Source organism: Falco rusticolus, chromosome 9 (genome assembly GCF_015220075.1).
Source record: "Falco rusticolus isolate bFalRus1 chromosome 9, bFalRus1.pri, whole genome shotgun sequence".
In the NCBI taxonomy this organism is placed as follows: Eukaryota; Metazoa; Chordata; class Aves; order Falconiformes; family Falconidae; genus Falco; species Falco rusticolus.
In genome coordinates, this window is record NC_051195.1 from 5,608,228 (window position 1) to 5,632,216 (window position 23,989).

The window sequence follows — 23,989 nt, forward strand, 5'->3', positions numbered from 1 at the left end:
CTATCCTCATTGCAGCAAACTCTAACTCCTCCTGTCAAGTGTTTGGTTGTGAGCAATCCACAGAAAAAAAATGTATTAAGAACACAGCAAAAATGTTTAACACATTCAAAAATGGAATGTTATATTTTAAAATATAATTCTGGCAATTCCTGGGTGACAAACACATCCATATTCCTTTTACGTTGAGAACACTGATACAAACCTTCAGTTTTTGGTTAGTTTTGAGGTAGCTGTATAGACAAACAATGGTTATTGGGGGGTAAATATGAACAACACTTTAGGTAAAATAAATGTTTTCTGAAGCTAAAACTGTTTTTCACAGACTTGTCTCCTTTTGTTTTCATTTTACATGAACTTATGCCAGCTGCCACTCCCAATTCAACCTCTGCTGTTTTAAAATCTCACTATAAATATTCTAGAAAATATGTCCTGACATACAGAACTGGTCTGCAGATCAATTTGCTTTTCCTAGAAGAAGCTGTGCCAAATTCTGCATTAGACAGATTACTAGAAAAATAAAGCCTAATTTTCATTTCAGCAGAATTAGGGCCTAAACCTCTGAAAACCAATCTACACACACAGACCTACTAAGGCCAGGTGTCAAGACAACTCTCCACACATCAAGTCCTGTGTTCAATCTTAAAAGATTTGCATCATAAAGACTTCTGCAAAATATATCCATCAGTGGTATAGGATAGCTGTAAGTGTCTGTTTCCTGTTCCTTAAGTTCCTGAAAGGCCAACGTTACTTTGGAAAGAATCAAAGCATTATTTTGCTTCTTTCCCACCTTCTCTCCAAGCCTCCCCCCACCCTTTTCAGATGAGGCAAAGCATTCCTCTACCTGTGAACAGACAAACTTAAAGAAAAGCAACATTTATATTCCTGCTACAAACCTGAAGTTTCTGAGCAAATACTGGGGGGTTCTTTTCTGCTAAGTCAGGATCTAGATATTCAGACTGATCACATATTGAGGTTTTCTTAGATATCCTATTGAGAAGAGCATCAGCAGAGACAAAGGAGTCTTCAGGAGATGTCTGAAGGGCAAGGAGGATATAGCATAAGCAACAGATTTTTTGCCCAAGCAGTTCAGGCCAAAAGCAACATACGTGTCTGCAGATCTTTGACTCCTAGCAGTTTCATGCCCCACTGAAGAATACTTTTGAATACATGGTTCATAGGTGTAACAGACAAACATCAAGAACAATTCTTCCGAATTTAAAAGCTGGGTATATTTTCCAACACTAACATCGAATAAGTAATATTAGGACCTCTAAAGCATGAAATAAGTAATATTGGGACCTCTAAAGCAATGGCTCTCAAACCGTGGACCACAGCCCACTCTCGATACTTCATCAATAGTTTTCAAAGAGTTACCACAGGTTTTGCTCGTAGAATAGCTTATGTTCAGTTCAGGCAATCTCTAAGGCAGTCCAAAAGCTTTGAAGACCACTAAAACTGAGGGGAACCTCAGCAAGACCCTTTTTGCAGTCTTTGCAAAGTCTTTTGCTGCTTACTGGGGATAAACTAAGTTATGTTCACAATTATAACCTGATCAGAATAAATACATAAGATGAGGGTGGACAGAATTCCAATGACAAAAACAAGACCATTGGGATTTGAGGACCCAACACTTTCTGCTGTGAGAAAAGTATTCAAGCTCATAAAAAACGTTTTGTGAGATGGTATCAACAGCATTGTTAATACCAATTAAGCATAATACTGCAGCTCTTGTTTTGACTCCTCAGTAAATATACTGTCCTATAGCTTAGCATGCCTAATGCTGCAGGCGTTTGTGGAACAAGTTTTCCTGGAAAAATGGAGGACCTGAGGGAACCTTCATGAATTTGAGAACCAGTGCTCTGAAGTCTGTATGCAGTGCAGGCTGGAATCAAGGAAGGGCTCACTGCCAATTCAAATGTGACCCAGAGAAACCACTGAAAAAAGTGATTTAACTGAAACTGGAATGAGTTCTAATGATCATAAAGTTGAATTTTACATTATCAGTATCAGGTGATAACAATAGAGTTGACAGTTTATACGAAAATGTGAAAGGGCACCTGTTGTTTACTGACAAAATTTTTAAATTTTACAGTACATGCAACAGAATAGATCATGTCTCTCTGTAAATATCAAACCCCTTATTTTATATATAAAATATTTTTTCACATATTGGGTTAAAGCACAGTGTAAAAAAGCCTGTGTGAGAAAGAAAGCACTTCAAAGTATCAACCTGGAATAAGTTAACACAAGACCATGTTGAACTATGGTAAGAATTCAGAAAATTCTTCTGAATTCCATCAGATCCATCAACCTACCTACCTCATTTGGGTACTACCACATGCTGCTACCAAGGTCTTTAAGTGTCAGGTGGAGTTTCACTCAGCTTCTGAGATCCACCTTTGCTACCTCTTATATGACGTGAGAAATCTCTGCGGGAAAATTATTCCCAAACTTATCATAAATTGCTTACTATTTCAATAGCCTCTGGAGTTGTTCCTAGGGTCAGGGGCTCTAGGTCTTTCTGCTTTGACTTGTCAGGTGGCTGTAAGTGTGCCTCTTGGCTGGCAGCTAGCACTCGGGAAGCTGGATGTTGTATTTTTATTCCAGAAGATTGCTGGGCTTCAGGGTCTTCAAAACTTGACCTGTAAAAAGATTGTGTACCTGCTTTCAGGGTGGAGCACAAGGCCCTTATAAAACAAGTCCTCTTCATTACTTTCATGTGTGTGTGTATATGTTTATATGCAAGAATATATACACACACACATTGTTTCCACCCAACTTCATATCATTATGTTTCATAACACTTTGCAATATCCTTTCAAAGCAATGCACCAAAGTCATGTAAAGCCAGCTCCATCAGAAATGTTACGTACATTCCTTAAATATTTCTCGCTTGCCTTTTTACCCCTTTCTCGTTGCGACCTACCTCTCTCCCAACAAACAACTTTCACCAACCAGAACAGATGTCCTCAACAAGCAAAATTTTTGGAAGTAAACACAAGCCCCACATCCTGTGTTCTTAAGAACTAGACTTCTTGTTCAGAAAATATATCTAGGAAATGCCAAGTGAAAAGTGGCTATCAGGAGATTTCTAGATTGACATGAAAACGACCTCAGTATCTGCGAAAAAGACTGTAAGCAGGAAGCGACTGTCTAGTGAAATAGTTGCCACTGTGACTATTGAGTACGAGTATGAAGGAGAAATATATGTCCTCCCATGTTCCTTCCCATTATAAAATTCTGTCTCTTTGCCCTCTATCATACGCGTACACAGATGGGAGCCTATTTTTAAGCAAACAACTCAGCGGCAGAGAGGAAGAACTGTCTGTGTACACGCTATGATGTTAACCCGCTTCCCCGACACCCTTTTCCACTGCTGAATTTGCTTGCAGTGACATACCCTGAGCATGGCGTTGTGGAATCAGACAGTCTGATGGGAGGCGATTTGACTGGACTCTCCTGCTGTGCATCAAACATTAGGTATAAAGACTGTTTCTTCGAGGTGCTATCATCCTGCTGGCAACAGGAAAAGAAAGGCTCATTAAGCAACTCAACCATTCTCCATTACAGCTGATTCAGGTCACTGAAGCCTTAAGTGACCAAATGACTTGACAGACAACTAATAATATAGGACTGTAATACAGTCTATGCTGACACTGAGATGATCCCTTCAAGGAAGAAACCATTAAAGAACAAAACCCATAGAGCTCACTCTTTGTCATGGCTCTTCTCCCACTTTGGCGTTAATCAGATTTCTGGTCCTGTGAGGCAGGAGGCATCCCTTGACCAGAAGTGCTACTAAACTATCCGCTGAAACTTCTAATCAGTTTAAGCACCTGACATGCATGCTTGATTTTTCTAACTTCCCCAGTGGATATACCCCCTTTGGATCTACTCAAGCTATCAAATCCATGAATTAAATAGAAGTAAAACAAAACAACGGATAACATAGAGTACTGTGTTCCATATTTCGCATTCATTCTGCATTGTCTCCTGATTTCCCTCCATCTTCTTAAAAGTTTTACTCTCAGTTTCTTAAAATAGTTCAATAGCTGGTGTAGACAGCTCTGTACTCTACGCTGCTGGAAATACTGATTTGCTTTTAATCTCCAGAAAGAACTACTATGATGCTAGCTTAAAAATAAAATAATAAAACGGAACAAGCTCTACAGGATACAGGACAACAAAGCACATGCAATTTACCCTGGTTATGCCAATTTAAAGGAACTGGGTTTGCAGATCTGCTGCAGGCACGTTATAATTAATTTAAGGAGTAGTGAGGCTGATGGCATTATCAGGATAGTATATTATGACAAGGGAATGCAAATGAATGGAAATGGAATAAGAACTTACAGGCACAGAGGAGCCTATTTTCTCCATATATTCTATTTCATATGAGTTGCCATATTCCAATTCTGCAACAGAAACAAAAAAAAAACATTAAATATGTGCCATGAAATGACTTTTGCAGAAGTAAATGAGATCTCTTCTTATTTACCAGGGCCACTCCCATTCTGCTCAATGCTTTTCTATGAGGTATTAAAAATAGAATATACAGAGAGAAAGCAGAAGGTACATTGATTTTCACTGATTTTCAACAATAGAACTAGGACACATTTCAGGCAAATTCATTTGCCTGAAGAATTGCAGCTTTATCAGTTTGCTGAAGATTCTGCCCCAGCGGCCAGAATATTAAGAAACTTTCAGAGTGCTTTCAGAGCACAGATAACTTTCCTCTATCTTATCACAGAAAACACATTTTTCAGTTGTTGGTAATGCTGATAGCAGTTTCCTTTAATGTACGCAAAAAGATTTTAAAAGCTGTTGAGAAACGCAGTAATTTCTATTTCTTAATCTTTATCACACAATTTTTAATTAAGAGGGACTACTGTGATATCACTTAAGATGGAAAGAAATATAAAATACCTGTATGCTCATTGAACAAGGGGTGAGACAACAGCCCAGCTTACTGGGCTGTGTTCACATTTTAGTTTTGGAGGAAATGCCTGAGGCAGAAAGATTTACGAAGAACCCTAAATCTAAACCCTAATAAAAATGCAAATTTTTACTGTTTCTCCACTTCTAATCTCCTAATTACACTGGGGGGAATAAACAGTATTTCTTTTCATTCCATGGTCACCCAGTAGTCAATATAGAAGCAGATAGAAAAAACACAGCAAAATGGAAAAAAGAGCATACCTTCCTGCACCCAAATAAAAGCAAAGACTTTGTGCAATGACACCTTAATTTAAAAATTGAAAATGTAACTAAATTGTCCTAATGCTGTATTTTACTCTGTTTCCATGAGTTAATTCAATAAACCACTTGTATAATTTCATTTCTGTTATAGATAAGTTCTAATGAATGGCATACTAGCATTTACATTACGATAAAAGTATGTGCTAAAATTCTTCTAGATTTGGGCGGCTTTCAGGAAAACAGCAACTGTTGCTAAGACATTCGTTCTTTACACAAACCAACCCCAAAGATAACCTCTTAAGTGTTTCATTTAAAAAAAAAAGTTTCAAAGGGTGCAATATGAGTTTACAATGCTCAAAAATTTTTTATGATAAAAAGCATTGTAGAGTACAAGCACTATAATCCCACAAGTCTATGTGTTTTGTGAAACAACCACTGAAGAGGAACAGCCACAAACTCTCAGTACTTGACAGGTGGGAGATCTTAACAGTAAAATGTCTAAGTGAAGAGAACACTATAATAGCAGGCTGCTCACATTTAAATTCCTAGCACCAGAAGTTTTTAATGGTAACGGGAAGCCAGGCAAGATAGACAACCTCCTGCTATAAGATACAAGCTTCTTGTTAGTGAAAGCAAAACCAAAACTGAAACGAGATTCAAACCACCTACTAGATGCAGAATTGTAGGAGAAAGCATGAAATACCAGATAACAGCACCTAGTGTTTAGCAACTGCCTTTCTGTATTTCATTTATATACACATAGCCCCATGAGGTCCATCACGCATCTTTATAGGGCAGCTTTATGAAACCAGAGAGCAATTACCGAGCGAGCGTACAAGCATGCTCAGGGGCAGGAGATGTATCGGCACTGTCCTCTGCTGGCACAGCCAGCAGTGATCTTCCATCTGCCTGCTGGGCTGGTAGCGGCTTTGCAATTGCAATCCGAACTGACTTTTGGGACAACACGTATTTAACTTTACTGATTTGAAAAAACAGCAGGATGCAGACGGAAATACTTCAACCAGAAACAAAAGGAGTAACATGGCTCGCTAAACGCAGTTTGTTTAGTCTCATTGCTCTCAGAAGTTTCCAGCATAATTAGACTCTATCTCCTCTCCTAGGTATCTCCTCTAAGACATCATCTCCCCTCCAAAACCTTAGGCTCTGGTTATCTCTATATATTCAAAATTACAAATGCCCAGGATATCCCATGGAGTAAGATCATTATCTTTTATAAATACATACAACAGACTTACTAAGCGATGTCCTCCAACTCCTCCTACAAATAGCTGCAGAATTTTCTGCTATAAATTACTGCTTATTCCTGGTCTGTGCAACACGAAAATGGCAGCAGTTATAGGCAGCGCATGCAACAGATGAGAGCGGGATGTACTGGCTGACTCAGTAGCTGGGCTGTATCTGTACAAAAGCCGTGTTAGGTTACAGGAAAACACTCACACTAGAGTCTGGGAGGGGTAAAAATATTCGCACTGAGAGACAGCCCTGGAATTACTCAAAAATGTCTCAGCGCCACAGGACCAAGACTGTCAAGGGAAAAAATATATATTATTTTTAAGAGATCTGAAAAGCGGAAGCATTGTTGATTTTAATTAGCATGAAATCTGAAACTTCGACTATACCATTCAGCACACATGAGACAACAATTAGCATTTAATTAGGAGCTTTGCTCACTTTCTTCTACTCACTTTGATAGCTAAAATGATTGCTTTAGTGTATCTCTCACTACTTTTTTGTTCCATTTCCTTCCATATAATTTCCATTTTCCCAGACTTGGGGAACTTTTTTTCTAAAAAGGGTTTCTGTTAAGTTGTTTTTTTAAAACTCAAATTAGGCAAAGCTGATGCCTGAATTTTATAATTTGACAATAATACCAAATGGATTTATCCAGACTGACATACTTATCTGCACAGAGACTCAATAGATTTCCGAAGAGCCCAGGCCACACAAACCCACAAGCACGTGCATATGAACATATGCGGTTTCATTAAAACCAGCGTGATTATTCATGCCTTTTAATGTCAAACACATCTGATCTAAAAGCTTAGCAGTTCTTAAATTAGTTTTTAATTAGGCAAAAAACTCCTCAGACCCAGTCTAAAATGGCATAAAGTGGCATTAATGGTAGACTGAAAGGTTAGGGGGGGGAAAAAAAAAATTCTGCCAAGGAAGAAAATGTTTAAGCCGAGTTAAACTCCTACATTCTTCCCACCCACAAAGCTGAAAATCTGCTCTCGGAGCAGGTGTTGCAAAGCAGCATTCCCTCTGGGAACACCAAGGAAGGCCACACACACATTTTCTACATTTTGTCTCTTCCACATTTCACAGATCTGGAATGACAGTTCTTGTAACAGAAACTTCCAGCTTTAGCTCACAACTGCTTTTAGGAAGGTATGATGGGAAAAACCTTAATAAGCTGATCTAGAAGGAAATTTTATCTGGCATGTGAATGGCAACTATCTTACACAGGGGATATCCTGCACATCGTTATGCATAAAGATATCTGGATCCTAGGAACCTGGGGGAGAGATGGCACATTAACAGTCTTCACGCAATACAAAAACTTGGAGCAGAATTTTAACCTGGGACCTTCTCCCATTCACGTTAGTGGAACAGGCTCGGGCAAAATCTCCAGTTCAGTGGCTCTGGATCCCAAACACTTAACCGAGAGCAGTATCAGACCCGAGTCTCCCATGAAGGCACTGATAAAACAGGTAGCAAGCACAGAAGAACACAGCATGTCTACAATTAACCATACAAAGGAAGCAAAAGCCTTTCTCTGAAGGCCCCTTTCATTTTCTGCTAAGCTTCCTCTCTGCTCTTTCTTGAAAACTTGAGGTTGGGCTATTGGGGTCTTACATTCAGCTCCCCAAAACTGCCAAGCTCCCCGGGCTGCACCAAAGAGCCTAATTTTGTAGGGTTCCCAGATAATACAGTTTGCATTCAGCAAAGTATACACCAACATCCTCCAACAAACCAACCCCCCCCCCTCAATAAACGCAACATTAGCTGATTGCAGACAGTCCCTTACAAACCATACCCTCTGTAGGAGAGCTGAACTTAGTCTCATTAACAAATGTGGATAGATCAGACGGTTGTGGGTAATCCTGCTTATCCGTGTTCAGGTCCACAGTCATGCAGGTCCATTTCTGACTGGTCACTGAAGACGCTAGTTTCTCCTCATCTGTCGCATGAACCACCGTGGATATGACGGGAGGTGTTTCTGGAGTAGGCAGTGGAGTCGGATCCTGCAGAAAACAAGTGCAAATTAATTCTATTATCTTTCATTAACACATCAAATAGTTTAGGCTCTGAATTCCTCTGCACAACCGAAGCCATCTTTTTAATTCTGCCCTCTTAGCCACAGTTCCGTACAAAATACTTAATGAAAAATACTGAAGTACTTCATCTAGGACTCTACGAGCAGTGAGTTCTCCCAGGATAACTAAACTCTTCAATGATAAACACTCATATTGCAAAGCTACCTCGATAATAAGGAAGAAAGGAAATCCAGAGCCATTTAAATGTTAGGCACTCGATGCAGGTGGCACACATCACCCATGACCAAAGTCTTTGACTACCAAACCTGACTTTTTAGGCTTCCCTCATAGGAGCAAAAACCTCTGTAGGTCTGCGAGGTCACGAACCCTTCCTTAACTTCTATGCTGTCCAGCAGCACACATAAAAGGGTAGGATGGATAACAGGAATGAACAGCAGCATGGAAGGAGCTGTGCCACATCAAAGCAGTTAGGCCTTTTAGGCAGAACAGCTTTTGCTAACTTCTCTTCCAAGAAAACCACCTGCCAGCAGTTTACAACAATGAATAAAACCATCCAAGCACATGTTCTTGGTAGACCAGCCCACTTGTTTTATTTGTATTTCCCTTCCAGCCCACCAATTTGATGTATTTAGTTTCTTACTTTCTAATCTAAAAAAACCAGGGTGGATAGTTAAGTCTAGTTTTCCAGACAACTGACTGAAGAGATTTGTTCATATCGTCGTTCCATTGTAACATACGGCCTTCCACAGTACATTTACTAATAGTCTAACTGGAATTTCCACAGAAAATACTGGATCTAATAGATGTTGTATACACACTTCTAGAGACCAAAAGGTTAGTATCTTATGATTATAGCCCAGTGCGCGATACCTGGACAACAATATGCTTATATTGTTTACAAAAACCTCTTTATTATTAAACGTACAATTCTACAATTAAATAAATAAAATTTCCCTTTTTTGCCCCTACAAGAACATAAATTACATGCACCAAAATAAGGCAGTACTTTACCTGAGAAGGAGGATCAGATAATGGGGATCTTTTTGGTGATTTTTTCACCCTAAATGTATCACTGAAAATAAAGTTAAAATAGTTAATATGGTAATCCCAGCAAGAATCAGGTCACTTCACACTTAGCAAGAGACAGCCACAGACAATGCAACCTCTGTAAGCCGGTCCGCTTTAAAATCCCATCCATTAGGCAGCAGCACCACAGAGAAACATGCCATAGGTACATAATCTTGTCATGCACGTGGAACAGGCCTTGACTCCCCAAAAGCTGAGAAAAGCGGGATTGCCATATTTTTCATGCTAACTACTGACACATTTACAGAACAGAGCTGCTGCTCGATTGCAATTCAAATCGCTGCTCCTCCACAGACATCTTCAGTGGCCTTAAGCAAATGATTTAGCTTCTGTCTGTTTCCGTTTCCCATATGAAAATTAGGTCTAAAACACATCTTTACCTGAGAATTAAAACTGTGATCAACTTGGGCAGTAAGCTCCGATGACCCCATAAATAAATAATAAAAAATAAACCACTTTGGTACATTTGGATGAACTACATAAAAGCTGCTGAGGCAGATGCTGTTCCCCAAGAGGCCAGAACAAAGCTCTATCATTACAAATGTGCACAACAGACCCTTTTAAAAACAAATACAACAAATATGGCAATTCTGCTTCCAGTTCCCCAGGGTTCTCATAGTGCAGACTGGGAGCACGGACACTGTAGCCCTTCAAAACCCCACAGGTTTCAATCAGGCAAAAGGAATGAAGAACATAATTATGTCTCGGTGTATAATTATGAATGTTGCTTTTATGTTTAGTCGCTATTGTTTAAAAATATTTTCTAAACAAGAAATAAACCAATTATCTACCTGTTTTCTTGATGCATATTGCCAGAGTTATTCAAAGACATTTATTCACTAACTAGAAAAGGGAGAAAAATATCACAGCAAACTCACTGATAAAGACTTAATGTTCGAACTGAGATGCAGTGGCAAAAATTACTGCTCACCAGCTCATCCCTGATCAATGATGGCAAGATCAACACTAGAAATTATAATGGTGAGTTTCAATCAGCAGAGGGTAAATCAATACCACATTCAGAGGGGAGAATAAATTGGACAGCTGAATATTGGTGTGTTTGATGCTACTAATTATCTAGTTATAATGTTAGAAGTAATTAGGATAACTTATTCCTTTAAGGAGAAAGAATTTATTTACAAAAGACTGATTGTACAATGGCTGAAATACAACTTCCGTATTTTAGCTCAAGGATACAAAATCTATATAGTTTTTAAAAGAGGATCTTCTTTGATAGGCAGACAGATAATGAGGCAATAGATTCCTCAAACTCATTCCCAGTCAGGCATCTTACTTAAAACAGTTTTCATATGTGCCAGTGAAGTGAAATAGTTAACATAAAAGCTTCATGCTGAATAATAACTGATCATGCTGCAAAATAAATCAGTAAAATTAAAAAGCCCATAAATCAAAGAGGAAAGTTGAGCTGTTAGCTGAGAATTACTTACAACAGAGAACATACAGACATCACATCTTCTACCATCCTAAGACAAATAAGACAAAGAAAAAGAGAGACAGACAGAAGGAACTGACAAAAAAGATAAACCTACAAATACTCTGTTAATGTTAATGTGTTATGGCAAACTGATCATGCATATTTTCTACCTGCATAATGTTAACCCATACTTTTTATTGCAAAATACATGGGGAGAAAAAAAAATATTCATCAAGTCCTTCAATGTTTTAAAATTCAATGTTATACTTCTGACATGCTTTCATCTTACAAAACACATTTTTCAAAGCTGACACCTCTGAGTTAAGTTCCTTTCAACACACTAACCGTCCTTGCCTTCCCTGATGGTAGCCACCTGCTTTCTTTTCAAAACACAGTATTTGTTATTATATGGGATGTTGAAATGCTCTTGAATGGCAAGAGCACGGTTATGCATGGTGCATGGTTTGGTCATGTCTGCTGATGTGTTACAACAGTTCAGAAAAAGCTACTTGACCATTACAAATCATTTACCTAAATCAAGAGAGAAAATGACATTTCTTTAAATCTCATCTACTTTGCCTCTCACTGAAACCTAACTTTGTGTTCGACAGAACAAATTGATTACCCCAAAATCAGAAGCAAACCTTGCCAAACAATTAAGGATAAGAAAAAATTTCATCTATTCATAAGTTTGGCAGCTTCTGCTTGGCTGTTTTAATGTGCAATGCTCTTGAAAGCTGGCACCTTGCATTTCTGAACACAGTCCCCAGTCACCTAAGAGTTTCGAGAGCAATGTCTGCACAAGCACCTGTTTTTACTCGTGACTATAAGCAGGCACTTGAGAGGCATCAGCGGCTCTTTGTTCAGCATCATCTGAGCAATACGATCTCTCTCAAAACAGCTCAGCATTTCCGTATACGACCAGAGAGTAATTTGCATCGAGCTGACATCTCTCATCTTTTCACATGGAGGTCAACACTTAAGACTGCTGCAGGTTTCATTCAAGGATAAATGCTGGCTATTTTTATTGATTTAACCCAGGTAAGAACTACCATATGGCACAGATTCAAAGTAGTACAAGCTTAGCGATGGCTTAAACTCATGCCTGGCTTCTTCACCTCTCTTACGCCTCACCCAGAAATTGCGGTCTTTCTGTAGGAGGAACACATTTTCAAACCGGTCTGTAAGAGTTTTATTTCTGCATGCCTCAACAGTGCTAATAAAAACTCCTGGCTTTGCAAAACTGTCCATTAATTTAAAAAAGTCCTGGTATATTACAGTATCATTTCCTAATTCAAGCACCCTCCTTTCTGCCCCTTGGAGCTGAAGCACTTTGCACTGGCTTCTCCCTCCTGTCCCACCACTGGGAGCACTGCTAAGGAGGGTCCTACACCCCGTCTCCCTGCCCAGCAAGGGGTTCTCCTGCACTGGACCTCATGGAGGAGTCATGCCGAGAGCCCTTTTCATGGAGGAGAGAGACCACAGACAGGAAGAGACAAATAAAGCCACTGCTTCCCCGGGCATCCTCCAACAAGCCTCAGGCTAATTTTCTTCTAGAAAATATTATGGCTGCAGGCTGCACAGTGTATTAATATGCAGATTCTCTTCTTTGTTAGAAACCACTTGCAAAAGTAGGTTATGGGGCTGCAGCAAGCTGACACATAACACACGGCAGTGAAAGCAGTCCCAAGCAAGGGCTGGGAATTCCTGCAAACCTCCCGACCTAAGGACCTCTAAGCCCTGCTCTAGGGTAGTTTCACTTCTTCCACCATGATAAAGACCATCAGTGAACTTTGTGACTGACTGTAGGACAGGGCCTTCCCACAATGGATTTCCCCAGGGATGAACGTGGTTTAGCAAACTTTGTAAACTCATGCTGCCCCTAAATTAACAATTTGGAATTCATTCTCATATTCATAGCAGAGGTGTGGACCCAAGAAGTTTATAGTGGGGGTCTGTCAACTCCACTGCAGCTAGAGAAGACACAAGGAGACTCTGGCTGGCTGCAAACATCAGTCTTGAGGGTCTGCTGACATTAAAATTCCCTTCTCTCCCATTGCACTTTCTCAGTAAGATTCAAATTGTTCCTCTCTTGCAGCCAGACTTCTGCATCTTCTTGGTTTGGACTGGACCAGTTTGGACTGCAGGCACTGGAGTACATGTCAGCTTACCTTAACTTAATTCCCATTTTATTTTCCACTAAATTTCAGACATATCTCAAAAAAAAAAAAAAAAAAAAAAAAAAAGCAACATCAGAAATAACAGGCTCTTCCTTAAAAAACAACTACACAGTTGTCTGTCTATACTTTCCGTAAGTCAGAAATGCCTCTAAAAAGAAAAAAACGGCACAAGCTTCCTCAAACCTGGCAAAGGATGTGAATTCTAACCCTGAGGGCAGCAGGTTGCTCAACAAGAACTGAATTATCTCCATCTCACTCTGTAAGGGAGGTCATCTTTTGTACTGTTTTACATTAACCATGTCATCTTCAAATTGCCAGGCTTTTTAAATTTTTCAGTCATATTTTTGTTAGCTAGCTGAAACGTTTAAACCATAAAGGGACATGCACTGAGACAATTTCTTATAGATACACACAGGATATCAATTTCAGATAAATCGGATGCAAACTTACTGATTACCTACTTAAAATAGCCATGTCTGAACAGATAAGGCAACATGCACGCCAGCAAGTTAACCATGGAATCAATGCAACTAGCCATTTAAAGTTTTTAACCAAATATCTAAATACAACAAGCTACCAAATTTATCCTGCAATTTCTCAACTGTGCCTAAAAGCTGGGTATTTCCCCAACGTGTAGTAGTCTAGAGGTTTAATCCCTTCTGCAGAATTGTAACCTCTTTCACAGAAAGGAAAATTCTCACATTTTTTAGTCTTGTATTTAAAAAAAATATGTTTCAGTACTGCACTCTTCTGTTTCAAGTAATTTTCTTTTAAATACCATAAATCACTGGATAAAACCATCCTCCTGCTGTGTGCAATACGAGATTTGTCATTCCCTTACTATTTCACATCCCACTCTCAAAATCTGTGATTCATAAAATGGTCTTTACTGGTGTGTACTTTACTTTGATCATCTTAAACAGTATCAAATTCCCAAGATGAGGTCACAGAAAATTTGGCACAAAATCGCTAAAATTTGCACTTAATCAGATTCAAAGCTACACTGAGCCCCAAGACTTCAACAATCCAGTTGCCAGACCAGTGGCCTGATCTGGCTTGATGTAGCCCTGTTTCTCCCCTTTGGCCTGGAAACATCAAGCTACTGGGGAAACAGGTTGAGGGAGAGAACATAGAGACCCCCAGCATGAGTCCAGTTGTGTGGCTACTAATACTCAATGTCATCTTCCTTTCCCTATTCAAATATAAACTGGGTGTAACTGTGCTAAGGGGTAGGAATGTGCCGCCTCTCATCTAGAAACACCTGTGCCCTTTAACTTACGTTTTCAGTGGCGTCTTCTTCTTTTTTGCAGGTTTGTTCAGGTTGTCTACTTCAGTTCCGTTTGTTTCATTGGCACTGGCTGGTATCTCAAAGGAAGCTGGAGATTTAGAGGGCGAGCTGGCTATCTTAGAAGAAGACTTGAAAGGGTCAATAGAGTCCTCACACATATCTGGCTCAAAACTGTAGGTTTGTTGAGGCAGTTTGGGAGATTCTTGCATTTTTGTACTAGATGAGAACGGGTTAAAATTGGGATCATCCCACTTGTCAATATCAAAAGTGTAAGAGCCTTTTGTGATAGGGATTTCGTTTGGATCAGTGGGTGACTTGGTTGGTGTGGTTGGAGCATTGTCAAGCTTTTCCACTGACTTTTTAGTCTTTGGCCTCCGTAGTGGCATTTTAGCACCAGGCTTTTTACCTGCTTTTTTGGGAGGAGTACTCTCCTGCTGGTCTTCACTCGCCCCTTTTTCTTCAGAATAATCAAACTCCAGCCTCACCGCGATGCCTTTGACTGGAGGGTCTTCTTGTCCTCCAGTGTCAGGCGGAGTCACCTCCCCAGCCTCCGGTGCCGTCGTAAGAGGTAGGGTTTTCTTATTGGCAGGGGGAGAGTTTTGTACTTTGCTGCCTTCAGTGCTAAATGCACTAATCCCTTCAAAACTGTCTGGATCCAAAGGGTAGGATCCTTTAGGCACAGGTGGGGCCTCCTGTTTCTCAGCAGAGATTTTAGAAGGTTCGGTACATTCAGGCTTTTCTGAGTCAGCCTTTACTTCAGATGCTGTTTTATCCTCACCTGGGGCACAAGCTGCTTGGCCAAGGTCAGACGGTTCTTGTGGCGTTTCCTTTACCAGTGGAGCATCCAGAGATTTTTTTGCTGACTGCTTCTTCTTTAAGGAAGCTGGTCTGGATTTCTTTGTTCTTTTAAGGGTACTAGAAGCACTACTTGAACCAGTACCATACACATCTGCTGCTGGCGCTAACGTCTCACTGTTGCCAAGATAAGATGCTCCATCAAAATCACTAGCTTGCAAGCTAAGAGAGCGAGACAATGTAGATTTGGAAACTGGGACTGAATCAGTAGATTTTCTTCGAACATTTGCTTTGGGGTCACGATTCTTCGATTCTGGAGAGCTCGGTCCTAAGGCATGGAGAGAATCAACCAGCTCAATATTATCGAAGTCCAAGTTGTAAGTTCCACTGCTGGCTATTGGCTTGTCCTCGTCGAAGACAGTGGAAAAAGAATGGGAAGGGGGACGGAAAGGGCTTTCTTCAACCGATTCGCTGTGTGACACATCAGTTACAGGTACAGCTTCTGGACATAATCCTGTGGGAACAAACAGAAAACTCAGTGAATTTTAAACACATTTTTAAAACTGGAGCTTAATAAGTTTTAATATGATCTAATGTTACAAGTGATAAAAAACCCCAGGGTTAAAATCATACAAATGGGCTAAGCAATGACTAAAGGACATAGAAACCACAGCGACATTTCCAATACATGAACTAGATTAAAAGAAAAAATAGTTCTGTTCTCCCCAGAAAAGGATTCAAGGCAAGTTTCATGAAAACACAAAATACGTATTTGCAATAGCCTCTGGAGCACCTCTTAGTTAAAGGGGTAGATATTACCAAAACATGCTAAATATGCCAAACACCAGAGAAACTGAACACCACTTTATTACTCCTGTTTTCTACTATTACAAAGAGTTTGCAGAATTGTGTCAGAGGTCTTATGCAGTTAATACCCTGGCAATTGACTGGTACTTCAGCTATTACATGTGGATCTTAAGTTTTGTTTCCCATGTGCTATTTTTGCCAGTTTTCCCAGAGGAACATGGGAACATCTCCACAGACCATCAATGCCACTCCTCTATCTGCCCCAAGCAGTCAATACACTTACTTTGTCCTCATAATTCCAAGTTTATAATGAGACATGAATCACTGTGAATTTCATATTAAACAAATTATGGTAAAGGTAAAAAAATCAGTCAATTAGAGAACCAAACTAACATTGTCAATTGAAAATTTTCCTTTAAAAGGACCACTAGAAGCTCCCCATAGATATTTAAAACAGATTTCTCCAAGTGTAGTTCTAACTCATTGATGAAAAGAAAATTTGATAGAGAGGATCATACACTAAAACTGTTCATCTGAGCAGCTTTTCATTGCAATCAAAGATTTGCATATTGAATAGAACCTTAAAATGATTTCTAGAAGTCTCCTGACTTGGGATATAATAGCTACATGGGACAAAGTAGAAAAAGGTACAGTGCACATCAAAAAAACCCAGAAAATAGATAGTTAAGAATGGATTAAGATGATGGCCCTTGCTGCCTTCCAGCTCATTAAAGTTGATTACTCAAATGTTTTACAAATCCCAAATATGGTTTGTTCCTGCTGTTATTGTAATGCTTCTTATCTGAATGTCACACAGTCACCTCTGCCTACGTGTGCGTGTCCCCACCAGGGTACCGGAGGTCTGTGAAATCTCTCCAGCTCACAGTTCAAGCTGGGGTAAGCCAGCTGCTCTGAGCTCTCACTGTATGTACTGGAGCAAAACGCCCCAGTGCTTCCTATTGAAGCAACACAGCATTCTTCATGTTGTCTTTTTTTTTATTATTATTACACGATTATAAAGAAAAACAGTCAAACAAAAATGAATGCTTTGCTCATCCTTAAATAGTTTCAGAGACATTTCTACACATCTTTTTCATTACAACCCTGACATGGTTTGCAAAGTAATTCCCATTTTGCCCACCTAACGTTCATTAATGTTGTTGATAAAAGCAATACAGACAATCATAATTACTTTTAGTCAGAAGCTATGAACGAATTAAGAACAGAAAAAAACATTTTTCCTTTGTTTCAGAGGAAGTCATATGTCTGCACAGAGATTACAAGAATTGTTACGTATGGACGGAAAGGATTTACAGAAACTGGACAGGTTTCCCAAAGCAGTACCTTAGAGTGGCACCACATATTCCCAGAGAATGACAGCTACACAGTTTGTCTTTTAAGACTGCGAAAGTTTACTAAGTTACACCATTTAAAATAATATTTTAATGTGTTTTTCTGCTAAATGAATGCTAATAACATGGCAGGACTTCAAGACAGTTTATTTTTCTCCTTAATCTCCACTGGGTTGGGCTTGGTTTCAGCCTGGCTGGGAGGTCATTAATTAGACTTGATTTGCCAGCCAAGCTGGTGCTCACCTCACACACACTTCACTTTCTGACGCTGATGGGACTTCTGCTAAGGGGACTCAAAGAATGCCATAAAATTCCAGCATTAGACTAATCTATACACTGAAATGGGAATGGAAGACACTTATCAGGAATACATTACAATAAACACTGGCGTAGCTCTAGTATGTCAGCCAAGTACAAATGTAGGTCAGCATGAAATGAAAGAGGGATTTGAACAAGAAGTCATCTGCAATTACGCACTGTTTTCATTCCAGCATGCACCAGAGGCCTCAACAGGATTGAGGTCCCTTGTTCAAAGTCAGTACTAACACACATTTAAATAAAATAAAATAAACCAATGCCCTGCAGGACTTGGACTGTAAATAACAGGCACGGTAGAGCTGAGGTTAGGGATGCATCACAGCAGCAAAGAGAGTGTACAAAGCTTTCCAGCTACTCAAAGCAAAACAGTATTCAAATTTGCTGTGTTCCACATAATGCAGAGCTTTAATATTCTTCAATTGCTTATTTCACAACTTTCTCCTAGTCAAATCCTTTACTTATAGATTTCTGCAGAGTGTCATTCGACTGGCTGATGTGGTATTTTTATTGTTTCTTTATGAAACAATATGTGAAACTGTATCAGAAAACATTGCTTTTGGTAGAAGTGAAATGCTGCTGTTAGACTCTTCTGGCACTACAACAGAATTGGCTCAATGCTAGTAACAGCAGAAATGCTGGAAAGGAAGGTATGAACAGTACTTACAATCACAAACCAGCATGGCTTTATTACTACAAAAGAGATATGAAGACCATTCTTTCCTGACATTAACAGCCTATGTGGAAAGCAGTGCCATTTGTCCTTTTACATTACAGAATTAAGCAAATAAGTATTACCAATTACGGTATTTCATTAAAACGCAATTTGACTGCAAAGGAACTACAACACAAGCTATGAAAATTAAGGCAGGACTTGCCCTAGACAGAAGCCAGCACAACATTTTAAATAAGGTTTACATTACACCTTTTATTGGCACTGACAGTCGCCCACAATTTATCTTGGTAAGAGCTGCCCATAGGTAGACATTAAGTTTTATAAAGCATTCCAAGAACAGGAGTGATAGCAGGAAACTTACATTGCCATAAAAAAGAGGCAATCCCTGAAAACCCCCTCCCATTCCATTCACTAAAAAGAAGGTCCAAGTTCTGTTCCTTCCACAAGTAAATTCCTTTGATTTCAGAAAAACATGAAAAACATGTCTGAAAACCAAAACCAGCAACAAAAAACCCCAGACTTCTTGTATTGAGGTGATAAGACTTCTCAATGAGAGTTCTGTGACATGTTTATTGCTTGGCATTTTCACCTGTCACCTATTATGGCAGAAGCAAAAGTTGCTAGAAAGATATTATAAGAGGCTGTTTGCATCAATAAACAAAACAGATTTTCGTTGTTAGTATCAATAAAAGGAATAAAAAAAATTATCAGAAAGCTTTTCTAGTCAACTGCAGAAATCTTTTTGTGTACATTACAAAATACCAAGATTTTGATGGCACTTCAGATCCTAGTAAAGCTTCGATGTCCCACAAGAACAGTGAGGTGGACACATACCTCACTTAACTCAGCCTTCTTTAAATAAAGATCCATAAATGACCTGAACACTAACAAATCCCAGGCATGTGGCCCAAACTGTCCACTGACACCAAATTTAATGAAATTGCAACCACTGCTTTATATTGAATATGAAAGGATAGGAGGCACTCAGATTCAGACCAGGATGGGTATTAGGATTTACGTCTTTTTACAGCCTTAGGAAAGAAATTAAGAAACTCAGTGGCAGTAGTTGTACAAGTAGGCACGGCAAGGGCAGAACTGTTTCATTTTGATGCAGTACCACCGATCCCTTCCTCACCCGTGGAGCCTTTCTGTGCCTTACACCGCCTCTGAGCACTGCGGTACCAGTGGGACAGGGTGCAGCACCCTGGGTACCCCGTACCACAGCAAAGGTAGTATGCTTTCCCAGGATGCATTCACAAAAAGAAACATTTCCAAAAACTACAGAACTTCAGATTTGTTTTAAAGATATTTTAAAGAAAAAGAAATAGCTGCACCAAGCTATGAGCTTACTGAATCTGAATTTGAACTATATCTTAATAAATAACGAAAATATATTAAGGAGTTAGAACATATGAAGTACTTCTAGCGATTTAAAAATATTTTTGTCTTTAAATTATAACTCATTCTTCTAGTGGTGGAGCTGCACTGTGCACTAGGACAGCTGAGCACTTTCTTCTTTGTTGAAGTATCTCTAAAACAAAGCGAAACTGAACAGGTTGAAAATAAGCCATAACACTGCTGAGCTGGAAACAGAATGAAACACTATTTTGAAAGGCTTAGAAACAAAATTTAACAAGATTTAATAAAGCAAATACAGAAGAAATTAAATTTTAGTTCTGTTTTCTAGAGAAAAGCAAACAAACTCTTGGAAAACGCATACAGCATGCACCCCACATACTCTGTTACAAGAAAATAACTTGGGAGAAGAGTACACTTTGTTGAAAGCATATAGGAATTGGAATTACCTAATATTAGAAATTTTGAAACACTGTATTTCAAGTTCCTGCTTGTTATGAGAAGCCTTTGAAGTTAGGAAATCAATTAGTAGTGCTTTCCAAAAAAAAATTCTGTAAAAATACTGCTCTCATTCTGGGAGAAAACTTTGTATATATAGTTTATTTTCAATTTTTCCCTGCCAGGCTTCAAAAGCAAAAACACTGAAGAAGAATGTTTTCCATACCAAAAATTCAGTTTGTTTTTGTCTGGGTGGGTCATCATCTCTCTGCTGGAAAGCATGACCTCGATTTCCCCGGCACAAGAAGGACCTGAATATCGGTCCCCCGTCCTGATCAGTGGGCTGTAATGCATCCAGCTCCCACATCTCCCCTGTGTATATAATCTGAATTCACTAATCAATTGGGGAAGGTGGAGGGTGGGGGGAAGAGGAAAGGCCCCTGCCTGGGCAGGAATTCCTGGCCAGAAACAGGGAGTATTCGGAAGAAAGGGCTTGGGGTACTTTCTGGTGCTCAGGGGGCTGGAACAAGGACAAAAGGATGGTGTTAAGAGAAGCTGATGAGCACGCAACAATAATTTAAAATACTACCAAAATAATATTACTAAAAAAATAAAAAGCAGCCTCAAAGTTATTTACCTTGAGAGTAAAACCCATGCTCCACACAACAGTATTTAAGGAGGAATGGAGGGGCTCATTAGTGACACTTTCTGGGGTTCACAGGTAGTTTCCATACAGCTCTGTCACTACTTGCCCTCCAGACTCGCCTGCTGACTGACTCCCCTCTTCTGCTCTACTGCTGATGGACTCGAGCCATGCAGCAGGTTTTACCCCACCAGGAGCTGGCGCAAACCCAGGATGAGTCTAGCTATATTTCACTTTCATCATATTTATTAAGCTGGTGTTGAAGTCAACCTAATTAAAAACTCTCTTCTTGGCTTTTCTGCAGCAGGGTCCAGCTGTTGCGCTAATGATATCATGCAGCACAACTGCAGCCATCTGCGTGAGTAATTATTATCAGATATAGATGAAATAATCCTTTAAACACTTACTATGCTTCCTCCTTCCACCCAAACACACGCTCCGTCACCAGCCTCATGTAGAAGACAAAGCCCCGCAGCTGGTGAACCAGCAGCCCAGCTGGATGTTGCTGCCTCTCCCTGTGTGTGCCCGGCTCTCCGGGTGCCCGTATTCCTTACTCTTGTACTGAAACCGATGTGTTTAGCTGTATGGGACCACCGAGGAACTCTGCTTCAGCTGCCCGTAACCCCCTAGGAAGGGACTCGTTCCCTTTGTGTGCAGTCACATGCATAACCTATGAGGTAAATAAACTACAAAATAACTGTTACTCAAATGGTTTATAAGGTACAAAACGTTTAGCTGTTCACGTTTCTGAAGAAGCATGCAAACACCTAAGCTATAGTCTTAATATTATTATTTTCTTCTAAAGATTTCCAAAGCAAATGAATGCTTTGTGTTGCCCTCCTACATTTGGATTTTTTCTGCATTACACGTCTTTCTCTCAAACAAATACCCTGTTGTATAACCGCATTTTGCATAATTTTGGAATGCTGAACATAGTTCTGTTTGTGGTAACTTGCCTCCCATGGACAGATCTTATTTGCAAATGAAATGCTTTCATCTCTGCCATGTAATGGCCTTCAGTACAGTTCACACTGGCTATGAATAGATATATTCGGTTTCCTACCTTTCTTCAGAAATATCTGAAAGAAAGGAGGGGGAGATCTGGGATGTAGGGAGACAAGAATCACATGTGCCAGGGAAACACATGTGTAATCAAGGGTTTTAAGATAATCTACTGCAGTAATTAAAACCACACTCCAATCCTGTTTAGCATATGCATTCTTTTGTTCTCTCAGCACTTACTTCCTAATCATTAGATTGCAAAAGATGAGAAAAAGGAAAGAAGATGGAGAATGAGTAACATGTTTTCCTACAATGAAGAAGGAACTGCAACAGCAGAAAGAAAAACATGTCAGGATGTCCCAATATTTCATTTTTATTTTGTCAAATCAGTTTGTTGAACAACTTTCTAGGTTCTTATAAACTTGTTTCATAAATCATGATCTTAAAATAGCATTCCTTAATGCATAACTCCCAGCAACGCTTTAAGTGGCTCAAGACATTTGTGAAACTTAGTAGTTACTTTCTCAAAGGTTTAAGTCAAAGCTGGACAGCCTTTATAATACACACACCAGCCTTGGACATCATATTGCCTGCTGCTAAACAGTCACTTCTAAAGTGGAAATGGATGTTTTAAAATACTGCCTGAAAATGCTATATATGCACCTTTCCAAATGAAATATAAGTGAGCTTTAGTCTGCTGAGGATAAAATCACTTTCATATAATTTATCCAGGTGATCGAGATGACTTGACTTTCAGATGGAAAAAAGACAGCATAATAGGGAATTCAATCTTAAACTGTTGAGCTGTCACCCGAAAGCCCAAACAAAGCTATTCTGGGCTAACAGTGCTTTGTACTCCCTTATATTCCATTATTCAGTTTGGAGAACAAAGACCGCTTTTTGGAGGGAAAGGATTTCTTTGGTTTTTAAAATGTAATAGTCCCTTTTTAAAGGCTATTTTCCCAGTATATACCAATTTTTATGTACATATATTATACATACATTCACACATACTCCCATATCCCTTCTATATAGCTAGTATCAGTATTTCTACTGTTCTAACGGGCTTTTTGTTCACCTTCTGTTTCAGGTGACAATACATTTGAACATAACGTTTTGTTAATTGTCAGTTAACAGTGCTCACCCAGGTAGCTGCATTGGTATCTCATACCTGCTTTTCCTACTCATCTGACTCTGTAAAGATCCTGCAGGATGAAGTTTGATCCAAAGGAAGAAAGGTTTTTCTAGAAAGCTCCTCTTATCTTTAATATTTATCAAATGTAATGGACAGATTCTCCAGTACTTTATTCCAAGAGGCAACAGGGTTTTCCCTCCCAGCACGCATTACTCCCAGCACACACAAACTTATCTTGCAGAAGGAATTTTATTAGCATCAGTTCCTTGCCTGTGCTTACAGAAACATCTCCCTGCAGCTTCACCTTCCTTAATAAGCTGTCCTGCTCATTACATGCTCATTACCTGTGTCTTCCGAGGGCAGCTGGGGTTTTATTTCTTGTTCAGCTATGTCTGCTACAACTGCTGCTGCCGCTGCTGCTTCAGGGGGTGGCTGCGGAGGTGAAGGTGGTGCCTTTACTGGTGTAGTGGACTCCGGGGTCTCAAATGCTTCTTCAGAGTCAGAGCTCCTGGTGAAAATCAAATGAGAGACTAGTGAGCAGACTGAAGACTGATGTTTGCGGGTCGTATTTGGAAATGCAGGGCTTTCTGAGCTGATGGCATAGACCTCAGCTACCAGGCTACCTCTGTATTTCCCAAAGGAGATTTGACACTATAGTATCCAGAGCAGAATATCATGGGTATGGTCTTCTCCATATCCAAGTATTTATGTCAATTATGAATTCTTTGTGTTGCAAAACTGAACACACACTTGGAAATAAATCCACCCTGCAAAGCCTGCTTTCCAGTGTGAAGGTGGCTCAACCACACAGACAACACTGACACTCCTGTGTCAGTCTCTAAAACTCTCCTTGGCACAAGCGTACCTAAATCAACTAAAATAAATAAATAGGACCATCTCAAGAGACTTTCATAGCTTCATCAAAAAAAAATCATCTAAAATAGCATCAAATTTCTGTGTGTGCTCCTACAGGTGAGAAAGCA

At 39.6% G+C, this 23,989-nt stretch overlaps 1 protein-coding gene across 2 annotated transcripts in view; it reads right to left on the bottom strand.

Annotated features, from left to right (window-relative positions):
* TACC2 (transforming acidic coiled-coil containing protein 2) overlaps positions 1 to 23,989 on the bottom strand; it is a 129,622-nt gene that overhangs the window by 20,991 nt on the left and 84,642 nt on the right. The window contains exons 6-14 of one of the 2 annotated variants that reach the window (XM_037399281.1): positions 23,351 to 23,514; positions 14,479 to 15,796; positions 11,033 to 11,068; positions 9,510 to 9,570; positions 8,258 to 8,465; positions 4,354 to 4,415; positions 3,401 to 3,516; positions 2,471 to 2,642; positions 894 to 1,034 (exon numbers count right to left, since the gene is read on the bottom strand). In XM_037399281.1, the coding sequence (XP_037255178.1) occupies positions 894 to 1,034; positions 2,471 to 2,642; positions 3,401 to 3,516; positions 4,354 to 4,415; positions 8,258 to 8,465; positions 9,510 to 9,570; positions 11,033 to 11,068; positions 14,479 to 15,796; positions 23,351 to 23,514 (2,278 nt within the window). The remainder of the gene's footprint in view (positions 1 to 893; positions 1,035 to 2,470; positions 2,643 to 3,400; positions 3,517 to 4,353; positions 4,416 to 8,257; positions 8,466 to 9,509; positions 9,571 to 11,032; positions 11,069 to 14,478; positions 15,797 to 23,350; positions 23,515 to 23,989) is intronic. The other variant, XM_037399282.1, reaches the window with a different exon arrangement.